Consider the following 17,070-nt stretch of genomic DNA (forward strand, 5'->3'; position numbering starts at 1 on the left):
CAGGATACAAAATCAATGTGCGAAAAATCACAAGCATTCCTATACACCAATAACAGACAAACAGAGAGCCAAATCATGAGTGAACTCCCATTCACAATTGCTTCAAAGAGAATAAAATATCTAGGAATCCAACTTACAAGGGATGTGAAGGACCTCTTCAAGGAGAACTACAAATCACTGCTCAATGAAATAAAAGAGGACACAAACAAATGGAAGAACATTCCATGCTCATGGATAGGAAGATTCAATATCATGAAAATGGCCATACTGCCCAAGGTAATTTACAGATTCAAGCTACCAAGGACTTTCTTCACAGAAGTGGAAAAAACTAAAGTTCATGTGAGACCAAAAAAGAGCCCGTATTGCCAAAACAATCTTAAGCCAAAAGAACAAAGCTGGAGGCATCATGCTACCTGACTTCAAACTATACTACAAGGCTACAGTAACCAAAACAGCATGGTACTGGTACCAAAACAGAGATATAGACCAATGGAACAGAACAGAGCCCTCAGAACTAATACCACACATCTATAACCATCTGATCTTTGACAAACCTGACAAAAACAAGAAATGGGGAAAGGATTCCCTATTTAATAAATGGTGCTGGGAAAACTGGCTAGGCATATGTAGAAAGCTGAAACTGGGTCGCTTCCTTACACCTTATAAAAAAATTAATTCAAGATGGATTGAAGACTTAAACGTTAGACCTAAAACCATAAAAAAATCTAGAAGAAAACTCAGGCAATACCATTCAGGATATAGGCATGGGCGAGGACTTCATGACTAAAACACCAAAAGCAATGGCAACAAAAGCCAAAATTGACAAATGGGATCTAATTAAACTAAAGAACTTCTGCACAGTAAAATAAACTACCATCAGAGTGAACAGGCAACCTACAGAATGGGAGAAAATTTTTTACAATCTACCCATCTGACAAAGGGCTAATATCCAGAATCTACAAAGAACTCAAACAAATTTACAAGAAAAAATCAAACAACCCCATCAAAAAGTTGGTGAAGGATATGAACAGGCACTTCTCAAAATAAGACATTTATGCAGCCAACAGACACATGAAAAAATGCTCACCATCACTGGCCATCAGAAAAATGCAAATCAAAACCACAATGAGATACCATCTCACACCAGTTAGAATGGTGATCATTAAAACGTCAGGAAACAACAGGTGCTGGAAAGGATGTGGAGAAATAAGAACACTTTTACACTGTTGGTGGGACTGTAAACTAGTTCAACTATTGTGGAAGACAGTGTGGTGATTCCTCAAGGATCTAGAACTGGAAATACCATTTGACCCAGCCATCCCATTACTGGGTATATACCCAAAGGATTATAAATAATGCTGCTATAAAGACACATGCACCCATATGTTTATTGCGGCACTATTCACAATAGCAAGACTTGGAACCAACCCAAATGTCCATCAATGATGGACTGCATTAAGAAAATGTGGCACATATATACCATGGAATACTATGCTGCCATAAAAATGGATGAGTTCATGTCTTCATAGGGACATGGATGAAACTGGAAACCATCATTCTCAGCAAACTATCGCAAGGACAGAAAACCAAACACCGCATATTCTCACTCATAGGTGGGAATTGAACAATGAGAACACTTGGACACAGGGTGGGGAACATCACACACCGGGACCTGTCATGGGGTGGGGGGAGGGTGGAGGGTGGAGGGATAGCATTAGAAGATATACCCAATGTAAAGGATGAGTTAATGGGTGCAGCACACCAACATGGCACATGTATACATATGTAACAAACCTGCACATTGTGCACATGTACCCTAGAACTTAAAGTATAATAATAAAAAAAATTTGCCATCCATTGCAAAAGGACTCATGTTCACAGTCCATGCCATCACTCCACTAAGACTGTTAATGGCTCCTCTGGGAAACTGTGGTGCAACAGCCGTGGGGCTTTCCAGAACATGATCTGTGCATCTGTTGGTGCTGCCAAGGCTGAGGGCAAGGTCATCTCTGAGCTGAATGGGAAGCTCACTGGCATGGCCTTCCATGTCCCCACCATCGTGTCAGCAGTGACCTGACCTGCCATCTGGAAAAACCTGCCAAATATGACATCAAAAAGGTGGTGAAGCAGGCATCAGAGGGCCCCTTCATAGGCTGCAGGGTTATACGAGCGTTCCGTGGTCACTTCTTTTATGATTTTGAAAAATATGGTCCAATGTATTCTTTCACCAGAGAATTTGTTTTCCAGAATCAATGAGAATCTCACATACACTTGTTGATTTCTCTTTTTAAACATACTACTTTTCTATAGTGAGCCCCTTTTTTGTGGATCACATTTATTAAAACAGTTACTAATTTCAGAACATTTCTTGCTTTCATTGTTTTACCTTCAAATATTATAATGCTTGAGGGTAAGGCAATACACACACACATGTGCACACACACACACACACACCTCCTGGGCTACACTAAGCACCAGGCTGTCTCCTCTAACTTTAACAGTGACACCCACTCTTCTACTTTTGATCCTGGGGCTGGCATCACCCTCAACAACCACTTTGTCAAACCCATTTCCTGGTATGACAGTGAATTAGACTGCAGCAACAGGGTGGTGGACTGGTGGTCCACATGGCCTCCAAGTAGTAAGACCCCTGGACCACCACCCCCAGTGAGTGCACAAGAGCAAGAGCAAGACCCTCAGCTGCTAGCGAGTCCCTGTGGCACTCAGTCCCCCACCTCAGTGAGAATCTCCCCTCACAATTTTTATGCAGACCCCCTGAAGAGCGGGTGCTTAGGGAGACCCACTTTGCCATGTGCCATCAATAAAGTCCCCTGTACTAAAAAAGAAAATTGCCATCAAGTCTCAGCTAATATGTTACTGAGTAAATACCTAAGAAAGATCATTTTGAGCACATTTCCTAAACAAATAGCAGCTAATTAATATATGTTTTAAGTTAAATACATACTAAACAATGCTTCTGATAAAAAATTATACAAAAACGCAAATAAAATGTTGAGGATGTATCTTTTAGAGCATACTTTCCCAACCTCAGCACTACTTGTATTTTGGACTGGATATTTCTTTGTTGGAGGGGGATGTCCTATGCTTTGTGGAATGCTTAGCAGGATCTCCGGGCTTTATGCACCACATACAAGTAATACCCCCATCTCCCCACTTCCCTAGCTTGTGACAATCAAAAATGTCTCTGGTCATTGCCAAATATCCTGTGGGAAGCAAAAACAGTTCCCAGTTGAGAACCACTGCTTTTAAGTGTTTTCAATGTAACTAAGTATTACTCAACAACAAAGAACTCTACTTCTGAGCAATTATCTTTCAATGTTGTCATTCTGCACTGCAGGTTATCACTGGATGAGAGTTGAAGTGTCAGAAAATGTACTGTGCATTTTAAAACGAATTTTCGTGGCCTGTCCCAACACTGTAGGCTGCAGTGTTGTACGAGAGTTCTGTGGACACTTCTTTTATTATTTTGAAAAATATGGTCCAACATATTCTTTCACCAGAGAATTTGTTTTCCAGGATCAATGAGAATTTCATATACACTTGTTGATTTCTCTTTTTAAACATATTACTTTTCTTTGGTGAGCCCCTTTTTTCTGTGGATCGCATTTATTAAAACAGTTGCTAATTTCAGAACATTTCTTGCTTTCATTGTTTTGCCTTCAAATATTATAATGCTTGAGGGTAAGGCAATACACACACACACACACACACACACACCCCCCCCCACACCCACCACACTTATATAAAATTTGTCATTTATCATGGAAGGACTCATGTCCACAGTCCATGCCATCACTCCATAAAGAGGACTGTGAATGGCCCCTCAGCGCAGCTGAGGTACAACAACCATGGGGCTCTCCAGAACATTGTCCCTGCTTCACCACCCTCTTGATGTCATCATATTTGGCAAGTTTTTCTAGAAAGCAGGTCAGGTCCATGACTGACATTGTGGTGGGGACATGGAAGGCTATGCCAGAGAGCTTCCCGTTCAGCTTGGAGATGACCTTCCTGCAACCTTGGCAGAACCAGTAGATGCAGAGGTGATAAATCTCTCTCTCTGTGTGTGTGTCTGTGTGTGTGTGTGTGTGTGTGTGTGTGTGTGTGCACAGACCATTGGTAGTTTTTAACATTTAAATTCTTTATTTTCTTTTTTTTTTTTTGACGTGGAGTCTCGCTGTGTGGCCCAGGCTGGAGTGCAGTGGCGTGATCTTGGCTCACTGCAACCTCCACCTCCTGCGTTCAAGCAATTCTCCCGCTTCAGCCTCCTGAGTAGCTGGGATTACAGGCATGCACCACCACAGCCAGCTAATTTTTGTATTTTTAGTAGAGAAGGGGTTTCACCATGTTGGTCAGGCTGGTCTCGAACTCCTGACCTCGTGATCCGCCTGTCTCAGCCTCCCAAAGTGCTGGCATTACAGGCGTGAGGCACCACGCCCAGCCTACATTCTTTATTTTCTTGAACACCATGTTTGTCAAGAGTTACGTAGCACTACCTCATATTATCTTCTTATGTTATAAAAGTAACATGTTTAGTAAAAAAAATTACCAATGATGTGTATATACACACACACACACTAATATATATATCACATATATGCAACATATATATGTACACACACACACACATATATGAGTTTGGGGCAAAGCAATGGGAGCAATTGCTGTGGGTACAGAATCAGATGAACCCTTCTAAGAACTTCTTCTCCATGGAGCAGCTCTGTCTTCCATGAGGAGAAATAAAAGAAATGCCAGCTTGCCAAGGAAGAAGCGGACATCGATTGCAAGGGCAGGGCAAGAAAGAAGGGTTGGCAAGGGAAACGTACATAGAACATTTGTGCTGAGTGCAAGACGATGAGGGTCAACGGAAAGCACAGGAACACAAGGATCCCAAGTGCCAGCCTTAGTGTCATAAATGACTCGATAAAAAATGATTTGAAATGTTCTGTTGACAAGCATATTGTGAGTTTTCTCATCCTTCTTTTTGGGGATCCATCCAAAACCCAAGAAGACTCAAACTGAGTGTGACTATTGGCTAATACATAGTGGAGTAACAAATTCCTCACCCACTTTCCTTCCCCTTACCTATGTAAGTCACGTCCACATAAAGCTCATCCGAGAAACTGCTTCCCATCTGGTTAGTGGCATTGACCATCATGATGTATGTCCTCCACATGGAGGTGTACTGCTTGCCAAAGTGGCAGGAGTTGGGGCCACCGGTTATGTAGTCTGGACATTCATGCATGAGTGTCTCTCTGCAATAAGTAATGTATTAAGAATGAATAAGAAAGTAATAGAAAGAGTCTTGTTTTTTTCTTCATAGATCAGTACCACTGGCCTTTGGGTATCAGAAATTCCAAGCACAAAACCCAGAGCTGACAAATGGTTCCTTAGGCCTCCATGTTCTGCCCATTTCAGCTGGGAGTGAGAGAGAGAAGAGCATGCTGGAAAGGTTATTTTAGGACCTCAAGTATTCTGCTTCTCATCAACCCTTCCTTTCTATAAGTGTTCTTGTGGGCTCTGGGACCTATATTCCCTGCTGATAAACACTCGAGCTTTCAATGGCCCAGGCACCACCATACCCAGGTCATGCCCATTTGGTTGCCTCAGGAAATTACAACTTTCACCTGTCCACACACAGAGGGGTCGTGCACAATGCAGCAGCTATTTCACATACGTGTTGAATTACATTTCATTTTTTAAAAAAGGGTTCAAGAGGACAAAAACTGATGTTGGTCCATTTCAGACTGCACCAAGTCAGAAATAAAGTGAAGTGACGTTGAAAGGCCACGTGGCTCAGTAGGCTGCTCAGATTTAGACTCAGGAGCCTCAGCTCAAGACACACTGCACAGGTGTGGAGGCTTGTTTAATTCTGGTTGCATTTGAGTTCCTGAAATCTGTTTACATGATGTCCCTTTGGATTTCAGCTGGGATGACAGTTTTGTGTACAACAAAGTGCAGTCATTGGAAAGCGGGCCAGCTGTCTATACCAGCAACTAAATATTTTCCTTTCTGAAGAAGAGTGCAGCTGTCTCAGGATTTCCAGGAGGGTCTCACTGTGAGTGTAACAAAATGCTTGCTCAGAGATGATCTGGTTTAGCCCTCATTGCAACCTTAGGTCCCAATACGTCCTTTAGGAGACCATGGCTCTTGGATCAGCAATGTACTAAGGAAAAAACCTCACCTTCCTTTCCCTACAAGGTTCTTTATTTTCTTGAACATGAAACAAGTTTGAAAACCTAATGTACCATATTTGTCAAGGATTGTATGGTACCACTTCACACGATCCTACTTATTTTGCAAAAGTGACATGTTTAGTTAAAAAAAATACAAATGACCTAAGAATTATAGATGAGCATCTAAGATTAACTAGCAATTAAGAAACACTTCTATGGGGCCTCAGTTTGCAACCTAAGCTGTGAGAGGGAATTTGAAACATTACATCAATATTGAGGTCCATTTAACCATTTGGCCCTTCTGCTGGTGACAGAAACAGATTGATGGGACCCAAGCAAGAGATGAAGTCTCAGGGTGAGGAGACCTAGGGTGGATGCTCAGAAATGCCAAGCATCAGGGTCCAGCAACACTGATATTGTACTGCTATGGCTGGTAACCTTATGTATATTGACACAGTTTTTAACAGACATTAACAGGAGAATGTGGGCATGGACCTTAGACTCCCCTTTCCCTGGTGGTATGAACCTTACTGGTGTAAATTCAGGAATGTGCTGTCACTCAGAACCGGTGTTTCTTTGGCCTGGAGAATGGGAGTACTCGTGGGGTTTCATAGGAGAGAAGGGAACTTCTTACCCTTCCCTGTGGTAAGTCAGCGAATAATTGGTAGGAAGTCCTCCATCTGTCCCAGGCTTCCACCAGCAGGTGAATGTTTCCTTATTGGGAGAACGACATTTAAAGATCTCAGGTTTTCCGGGAGGTAACTGTCCTAGAAAAAGCCAGAAGCCACTGCATCAATATTGAGGTCCATTTAACCATTTGACCCTTCTGCTGGTGACAGAAACAGATTGATGGGACCCAAGCCAGCGATGGTCTCAGGCTGAGGAGACCTAGGGTGGATGCTCAGGAATGCCAAGCATCAGCATCCAGCAACACTCCTCTGTGGGCTGCCCTGATGTTGGCAGGGCTCTTAGACAGCTTTTTGCTGGGATGTGTGTGTGTGTGTGTGTGTGTTTGTGTACTTTGAGATGGAGATAACAATAGCCTAGTGACCAACTGCAAAATTTCAACAAAGAATGAGCCTTGAATGCAGGATAGACACATATTGGTTGAAGAGTGTGTGGTGGCCCTTTTGTAATCCCACGAGGTCTGTGAAGCTGATACCCTCCCTCAGCCGAAGGGGACCATACGAAGAATCCTTCCCAGGTATAAGCAACCTGCAGACACTCTGGCAAAACACCGCTCTATGGCACTTCTCCACTCAGCTCACCAATCTCCATCTTTCTGCCATCCCCACACAATGTACTCAACTTGATCCTAATCTTCTGTCCATTCACTGCATCGCTGAAGCTCCCTGTGTCTGGGTGTCCCTTCCTTCCTCTTTCCCCATCTTCTCCTTTCCTTCCCCTTTCCCTTCACTTTTTCTTGATTTTTTTTTTTTTTTTTTGAGATGCAGTCTCGCTCTATCTCCCAGGCTGGAGTGCAGTGGTGCGATCTTGGCTCACTGCAACCTCCACCTCCTGGGTTCAAGCAATTCTGCCTCAGCCTCCTGAGCAGCTGGGATTACAGGTGCACACCACCACACCCGGCTAAGTTTTTGTATTTTTAGAAGAAATGGGGTTTCACCATGTTGGTCAGGCTAGTCTTGAATTCCTGACCTCGTGCTCTGCCCACCTTGGCCTCCCAAACTGCTGGGATTAAAGGCATGAGCTACTGCGCCTGGCCACTTTTCCTTGATTTTATTCAGCTTTGATCTTGTGACCCAGACTCACAGTCTGTCTCCTCATCCACCCCATCCCCATTTCTGAATCTTGGTTTTTAGTCCTCTTTTTCTCTTAGATTTTCCTCTCTTTCCTTTGTGTGTGTGTGTGTGTGTGGTGAGGTTGCAAAGGGCTTCCTTTGGATACGTAGGGCTTGAAGAGTGTGTGGCCCTTTTGTAATCCCATAGGGTCTATAAAACTATAATTTGATGGATCTTTTTGGGGTAGGAGGTGTGGTAAGAGGTAGGAGAGTAGCCAGCTCCTCTCCTGGTTCTGAGCAACCACTATTATCTAAGAGCTGTACCCAGTTCCAGACTGGATGCTAGAAGGTCTCAGTGAGGTGGTGTGAAAATACAACACCAAGGGTGTAAAATTTTTTAGTTGCCAAATCTCCGAAGCTCTTGGCAAGCGGGCTCCCATTTCTCTTGCTTGAATGTCAGGTTCAAAGAGGGACAGCAGAGCCCTGGGATTTGCCCTGATACTATGGGGCTGGGAAGCCACCATGCTCGCCTACATGACTTCAGCTGATCCTCTTTTTTGTCTAGCTGGATGCCCTAGCATTGAGTTTAGGATATCAGGAGCAGAGAGGAGCACTTTCAGAGGTGGGTCAGCACCTCTAGGGGTTCTTTCTGTTTTCTCCTCTACCCCTCACGCAGGCTCCAAGGCCAGAGTTTCTGGCTGAGCACCAGAGCAGAAACAGCAGGTTAGGAGGAGACCTCAGTGAGGAGAAATGCATGGGAAGAGGATTCTCTAGGCAGACCTGGCCAGAAAGAGGAATTTAGTGGAATGGCATGCTGTGGGACACAGGCTGGAGCCCAGGACACCAGGCTAGTAGTGTCAGCTGGAACTCACCTACCCTCCTGCTCACAGGCCCTGCTAAAACCCGTCCTTGCCAGCCCTGGTCAGCTCTGCCAATATTTGTAACACTGCTCATCCTCTAGGGACAATTTATTCAGGGTAATGTGTTGCTGGGAGTTACAGCAAGAATGCAAGTTTTTGTTTTGCTTTGTTTTTGTCATGAGTGGGGAGAAGTGTGTGAAGTAGAAAGAAAAGTTTATTTAAAAAATTCAAAGCCTATGGTTCCATAATGAGCACACTCAGAAGCCAATTAGGGTGATCATTGATTTCTTGAGTATTTAGTTTCTCTTGTGGGTCATTCTGACCTCTGCTTTCCCCTTTTTCTCTCTCTGAAAGCTTCTCTTTCTTATTTTACTGTTTATTAATAGTACCTTCAGGAAGCTCAAGAGAGGAGGGTAGATTTGTAAAATTACAATTAGACAAATGTTTCCTTCATCTACATTAGAGGAATAAGTTAAAATTAATGGACTTTCTCAATGCACAGAGACACGGAGAAACCCACACAGGAACCACACATACAGGTATGTAGACGCCCACACAGAGCCCGCATCAAAAGTACACATACCACACACACACAGAAATATACACAGGTGCATACTCATGGAGTTACATACTGGTATGCACACAGGTACATGCAGAGAAGTGTGCACATATAGATATACACAGAACACACACAGACATACATAAAAGTATATACATACAGGTTCAGACAGAGAGGCATTTGCAATCAGGTCCATATAGAAAAGTTAATATATACACAGGTACACATAGAAGTCTGCACACCCAGAAATGCACACGGGTTGACATACGGAAGTGTATATTCACAGGCACCCACCCTCTCATTTAGCTGTGGACTTCATTTCTCCTATTAGCACAGATAATAGAGTTGGCTGTACCTGCTTCCCGCCATGTAACAGCAACCTCTTATATCCCATTATGGTTTTTCAAAGAGTTTTCATATACATTATTTCATCTGCAGTAGAGGAAACATCACTATCCTCACTTTGAGAATTTGGAAACCCAGAGAGTTAGGTAATTGGCTCTAGGTCACACAGCTAGAAACTGGCAGGACCTGGATTAGAACTCAGTTCCTGTCTTCTTCAGAGCTGTTTCATTACACTCCTGAAATGAGGACAGAAGGCAGAGAGCATGGTGACAAGATTTTGCATTAATTGCATTAATTTTTCTGCATTAACTTTAATGCAAAATATTGCAAATAATTTAACAGCAGCACATAACACAGCATTTTCATTTCTCATAATGGCATTGCAAGAAGACTGCAATGGACTCTTCACCCTGTTGACAAACACCCCAGGCAATGAAAGAGAGCATGATAGTCTCTTACTTACCATTCAGAAGGCAGGTGTTGAGAAAAAGTAGCAGAGTGAAAACAGTTGCAGATGCCACATTTTCCTTCATGTTGGCTGCCTTCTCTTGCTGCAGGAAATGTATCAGAGGTTCACTGGAAGAGAAGGTACCAGGTATCTTTTGTGAAACGGCAGTCTGGTCAGGCACATCCACCACTTTGTTCTGGGTGTTTGCAACTGATTGTTGCTCCTTGCTTAATGTGAATGACAAAATAGGAGGAAAGGAATGTAGGAAAATGTAACAGGGTTGGATGGCTTGGCACAGAAACATCAATTCACATACGCTGGGAAAATTTCCACCACCAGAGGTCCTCAGATGACAAGGTAGAGAGTTCAAGGGGCATCAAGGCAGTCAGTTCCTTTGCACACACCCCAGAGAAAAATTGTTCTCTTTCCACCCCATAGCCACCTAACAATATATCATCCATCTTACGTAACGTAGATTGTATGTCCTACGGGAGAATCCTTCTACGAGGGCTCTTCCTCTGGTCCATCAACCAAAAATTGTCCAGGCTGAAAAGTCAGTACCCTCAGTACAATCTCAACATAACCATGCTGATTCTACCAAATTAGGGAGGCTTTGAAGGTTCAAGCTGAGAAGGTTCTGGAAGTCTTCTGGGTTATATGCATTACCACAAAGCGAACCACACAATGAACTCTAGTGAACCTCCACGTGGTTTCTTTCTCCTGTTTGGAAAGCCCGGTAAACAAAAGGTAATAAATTCTGGTAATAATTTAAATCCCTTGGGTTCAGAGTATTAAGTAAATTTTGAACCTGCAGGGGTTGGGAGTTTGGAGCAATTTATTATTAATACTATTATTATTACCCTTGGAACAACTTTCAAAGCTTCTAAATGTCCTTGTAAGAAAAAAGGATTTTTAAAGACATTTGGAAAAAAAGGCTCATTAGTCTTGTTGGACTTCAAACAACTGAGAAAACAATAGATTTAATGAAGTAAGTGTAAATTCTTAGAAACGCACAGCTTAAATTTGTCTTTAAATTTTTATTGTTTCATTTTGTTGTTGTTGTTGTTGTTTTAATCAAGGGAAGAACATGCAGGATCAAAGCTGCCCATCTTGGGACATTTGAAACGTCTGAGTGTGTTTGATGAGCCCCTGAAAGACCAGCTTTTGCTACTGCTCCTTGTGGGACATACTCAGAAATGGAGAAACCATAGCAACAGTAGAGGTTTGGGCACCCAGGTACCATCAATTAGCTCTTTTTTTTTTTTGAGACAGAGTCTCGCTCTTTCGCCCAGGCTGGAGTGCAGTGGCGCGATCTGGGCTCACTGCAAGCTCCGCCTCACGGGTTCACGCCATTCTCCTGCCTCAGCCTCCCGAGTAGCTGGGACTACAGGCGCCTGCCACGACGCCCGGCTAATTTTTTTTGTATTTTCAGTACAGACGGGGTTTCACCGTGTTAGCCAGGATGGTCTCGCTCTCCTGACCTTGTGATCCACCTGCCTTGGCCTCCCAAAGTGCTGGGATTACAGGCGTAAGCCACCGCGCCCGGCCAAGCAGCTCTTTTATACTGAGGCTCCAGCTTCAGTAAAGGATCCTGGTCCAGCGGTGGATACTGTGAGATGACCCGTATTTTGTTCTTTTGGGGAACTTCTACCTGCTCCTACAAGATTCCTTCCAAACAAATGCCCTCCCAGTGTGCACTTTCTAAATCACCCACTGCATCTCACCCCTGAGGGTCATCTAATTAAAATCAAGTGGTTAAAGGCTCCTACTGGGTTTAAAATAATGCCTAACACTTCTGGAGCATCTATTATGGGCAGGCACTGGGGAAAGTTAAGTACCTTAATCACGTAAATTCCATGTTGTTATCACAACAGCCCCGTGAGCAGGTACAGATTTTAACAGATGAACAAATGGAAGTACAGAGACTTAGTAGATTGTCAGTCACACGCCCATGGGAGAAAGATACCTGGGAAGCCTGAGAGCCACTGAGAGATCATCCTGACTTGTGGAAAGTCTGTGATGGGGGTGCAATTATTCCCCCTCTGTTAGAGAGATAGTGGAGACAACAGCCACTGACACATGGTGAGCAACATCAAGCCTTGGGTGAGTGTGGCATTCTGAGTAGGGGCAGGAGAGCCAGAGCCGACAGAGGCCTTCTCAGCTACTGCTCTACTTATGCCCAAGGACCTTAAATACTGTCGATCTCATGAATCCAGCCTCGTTAGGTACATATAGCCCCAAATAGTTCTTTATCCTGCTGATCTGATGATCTCAGCCTGGCTTAGAGATGAAATTCTATCCACTGGCTGAAGACTTTCTATAATATCCCTTTATTGAGACTTCCTTTCTCTTTTGGGCATTGCACTAACATGCTTAAGATCAACATGCTATAAATCAGACCTTCCTGGTGAGGTTGGTGAGCTTTGCCGAAGCAGGGCTCCATGCATTTTGCAAAAGAAACTCTGGGATGGGAAGCAGAGTGGGTCAGGCAGCAGTCGATATTAGATATTGTCATCTGCTTACATGTTCTCATGTGCTAGTACAGGATCAAAGAAACTCTCCTAAATAAAGTTTTCCTATAATAATGTCTTCAGGAAGTATTCTATGAATGAAAAAAAACTTCCCTTTGGGATTTCCTGAGACACATCCTGGAATCTAGTTACTAGTATGCACTTTCTAATGCCTAAAACCCCCATGCCAGGGAATTAGACATACTCACAGTGGTGTCATGGTTGTGTTTCAACAATGATTTCCCACCTCATCCTGCATTTTCTTCCCAGGAAGGCAAACACAATGGGGGTAATTTAACCTTTAGAGAAAGACAATCACAACTTCTCACCCCTAAAGGGGCTATGCTAAATGTTAATTAACTCTGATCACACAAGGAGATGCTTCTCAGCACTAGGCACATCTCTTGTTTATCCACCGACCTTTTTTTTTTTTTTTTTTTATGGCTGGCAGACACTAAGCTGGGGATACATTAGGTTTTTGTCTCTCAGTCCACCCTGCATTGCACTCAAGATCTTGATCAAGGGCAGGCATGGCCCTTCTTATTCTCTCCCAATTGGGACTGGAATATCCAACGAGGGTCCTCATCTTTTTAAGATGTTATAGCAGCAAATGTCTCCAAATATTTGCAGTTCGGTTAGCAAAAAGTCAGCCCCACACATCCTAGGGACTATCGTCTTAGGCATCACTCCTCAGCAGCTCCTTGGTTTTGACTGAGGGTTAAAAATGCAAGTGGTGGATCTGAAGAGCAGGTTTGTAGCAAGTTTGCAGCCCCCACACCTTGCCCATGGCTAGCCGCCTTGGTTTCCTTGCTTCCCAATCTTCAAAGACTCTCTTACCCTTAAGCTCCTCCTCTTACCATATTCAAATATGCCTACCCACCGCGCTGTGGCCCACTGTGGTATGAACACCAAGAAAAGTCCCTTCTCCCTCATGTTGCTCGGCATCAATGCTGATCCTGTTTAGGCCCTCTCTTTCCAAAAGCCTCTTTTCATTCTCCCTTCCATTAAGCCAAGTCTCTTCCACATAGGCCAACAGTTGAGAAAAAGGCCCAGCAGCTTGTGCTTTTGAGAAACTAGAGAAAGTCTCCCTACATGGAAAATCGGGGCCACACTCCCATGGCCTGGGCTGACCGTACTATCTACATTAGGAAGGGAATAACATAGGAGAGAAGCCAGTGTGGCCTCATGAGAGTTAAAAATAAACCAGATCTGAGCTCCCAACATACCACTCCCCACTGTCAACCCCTCATCCTCTGCAATACCCTCTCTTAGACTTCACCTTTATGTTCTGGCCGATGCAGTCCCCGAGCCAGTCCTGCCTGCCAGCAATCTCAGCCCTACCATTCTGTGGAACTTACTCTCAAGACTGGTATCTGGTGCTCCCCCTGAGTACAGTCCTCAACCTGTCCTGCTGCATCTGTTGCTGCAACCTTCTACTCAGGTTTTTGACTCAGTTTTCCTAACTCCAGAAATGGACCTACCATTAGGGTCCAGAAATGGACCCTGCCATCCCTGTTAGGCAGGGATTCTGAGGTTCTTTTTAGCTCTTGCAAACTCAGTTCCTGGATAATCAAGCAAGGCCCAATCCAACATTTGAATTTTAGACTATCGTACATATGACATGCACAAATTGTAAGTACAGTCATGTGCCACATAATGACATTTCAGTTAATGATGGACCATATATATGACGGTGGTCCCATAAGATTATAATGCTGTATGTTTACTGTTCTTTTTCTATGTTTATATATATTTAGATACACAAACACTTACCATTCTGTAACAACTGCCTACAGCATTCAGTTCTGTGACAGCTGTATAGGTTTGTAGCCTGGGAGCAATAGGCTATGTCATCTAGCCTAGGTGTGTAGTAGGCTATACAATCTAGGTTTGTATAAGTATACTCTATGATGTTGGTACAACAGTGAAATCTCTTGACACATTTCTCAGAACTTAGCCCTATCATTAAGCGACACTTATGACTGTATTCTGCTCAATGAAGTATCACAAAAAGAATATATCTATGTTACCACTCAGGTCAAGAGATTAACCACCGATAGCACCCCAGAAATCCAACTTGCACCTCCTCCCAATCTCTACCTACTCCTTCCTGATAGAAACCATTCTTCCAACTTCTAACAGTACAGATTAATTTTACCTACCTTCGAACTTTATATAAATAGGATCATACAACATGCATTTTTTGAGTGTGTGTGTGTCTGGCTTCTTTCATTTCACATGGTTGTAGGATTCATCCTTGTTGTTACATGTAGTTTTACATATTTTCATTTCATCTCATTCATTTTCATTCATGTTATATTGAATGAAATACCATAACTCATTTATTCGTTCTACTGTGTTGATGGACATTTGAGTTGTTTCCAGGTTTTGGCAAACTTTGGGTTTTGCTGAGATTGATCAAAACTCAAATGGCAGGGAAGCCCTGTGCATTTCATAATCACTCTGTGCTACCCACCATATCTCCTATTAACCTAAATTAAATTTCAAGTGCTTTTTTTGTCCTAAAAAGGCAAAAAGTCTCATTTCTTGCAAACAAATTTTGAATACATTCATCCATTGTCTTCAGTATTAGGCATTGTGTTAAGGGCTTCCTTTGGTGTCCTTGGCCCACTGGGTTTCCTTACCTGCCTTGTTCTACCTGGGTTAGATGGCCTGAGGCTAACATAACAGGGAGCAAACCCCATATCAGGTACCATTTGATTTCCAGGAGTTGGGTTTTTTTTTTTTTTTTGAGACAGGGTCTTGTTCTGTTGCCCAGGCTGGAGTGCAGTGGCATGATAACTGCTCACTGCAGCCTGGACCTCCCTGGGCTCAGGTGATTCTCCCACCTTAGCCTCCTGAGTAGCGGGGACTACAGGCACATGCCACCAACACCCAGCTAATTTTTGTATATTCTGCAGTGACGGGGATTCACCATGTTGCCCAGGCTGGTCTCAAACTCCTGAGCTCAGGAAATTTACCCGCTTTGGCCTCCCAAAGTTCTGTGATTACAGGCATGAGCCACTGCACGTGGCAAGAAGTTGGAGTTTTCTTTCCAGTACAGAATGCCAACACTTAATCTGGAAAATAAAGGACATAATGTGCTCAGGGCAGGAAGAGGAACAGCAAGGATTAGCTATTACATACCAGGCTAAAGATTGAGGCTGTTATACAAGCTCTGCTCAATGTCAACAGTCAATGATTGTGAATAAATGAAGCCCAAAAGGTGAAAAAAACAGAACAAGATTCTAAGACATGGGACAAAACTCTGCATATAGGAAGACTGGTCCCACGCCGGTATTTCAAACACTAGACTTACAGCCAGCATAGTTTTCAGTATTTGACAGGGAATCTAAAGAAGTTTTAAGGAGAACATGGCAGCCGCTCTTTCAGGAAGACATTGAAAACTGGGGATATAGTGCCAAGAGAACCCTGGCCCGCAGGTGGGGAGATGAAAGTTCCAGCTGTTCTTGCTCTGCCAATAATTAGCCTCACACAAACATGTGCCCACAATGAATGTTTATCTGCCCATAGTCCAGGCAGCATATCTATGCATTTGTCTGTGAAAGTTCACAAGAGGACACTTGCTCGTGTGGTCATTCATTATTATTTTTTATCATCACCATTATCCAGTTTACATTTTGCTGTTTCTTGAGCAGGTTTCCATCTTGTACCCTGTTTTGAGGTACCCATTGGGGAAAACATCCAGAACTTTCCATAGTGAATTACTTTTATATAAAATGTTTATCACCTGGCAGTTTAGTCAGGTGAACGTAATTAGAAGTAGTATAGAGGCTGCTATAAAGTGTTCACCTCTGATTCCAGATATTCCCCTGCCCCTCTCCTAGAAATCCCAAAGGTTCCACTGAGGAAAGAACTTCCTGAAGACTCTGCACTCTGTGAAGATCATCAAGAGGAGCGCATGTGCTGTGCATGGTGATGGCTGCATTTGGTAAGAGGTAGATGATCAGCAGAGATAGGATTTGTCTAAACGAGAGCTGACTTAGGCCTTGGGCCACTCAGGAATACCTATGAAGAACCATCTCCTGGCTTCTAACCTAGTCAGGGCAAATTACTCCAATATGATATATGTGCCTTTGCACTAGAGTCACTTTAATAACACAGAACACCGATGCTTTCCCATGGCTGGGAGTATTGCTTCCAAATCTAATCACATTAACTTCACTCACTCACCACAGCTTCCTCATCCTAGCAACATCTTTTATCCCAGGGAGGCTTGTTTTCGAGCAGTCTTTTTGGCTTAAAGGCAAGAATAGGAATTGGGTGGGTTTCAATTTCCCCCAGCCAGTGCACATGTAGGACAGATGGTGGAAAATCCACGTTGGCCTGATTTTCAGAGGAACTAGTCCCTCATGAGATCATCAATCAGTTCCTAACAATCAAAAAACACCCATA

The 17,070-nt window shown here is 43.3% G+C and overlaps 1 protein-coding gene across 2 annotated transcripts in view; it reads right to left on the reverse strand.

Moving 5' to 3' along the window:
* PRLR (prolactin receptor) overlaps positions 1 to 17,070 on the reverse strand; it is a 175,316-nt gene that overhangs the window by 18,066 nt on the left and 140,180 nt on the right. For both annotated transcript variants that reach the window (XM_054555266.2, NM_001159791.1), the window contains 3 exon segments: positions 10,160 to 10,272; positions 6,829 to 6,961; positions 5,104 to 5,273 (listed from right to left, as the gene is read on the reverse strand). In XM_054555266.2, the coding sequence (XP_054411241.1) occupies positions 5,104 to 5,273; positions 6,829 to 6,961; positions 10,160 to 10,229 (373 nt within the window). In that variant the 5' untranslated portion in view covers positions 10,230 to 10,272.

Source organism: Pongo abelii, chromosome 4 (genome assembly GCF_028885655.2).
Source record: "Pongo abelii isolate AG06213 chromosome 4, NHGRI_mPonAbe1-v2.0_pri, whole genome shotgun sequence".
Lineage (NCBI taxonomy): Eukaryota > Metazoa > Chordata > Mammalia > Primates > Hominidae > Pongo > Pongo abelii.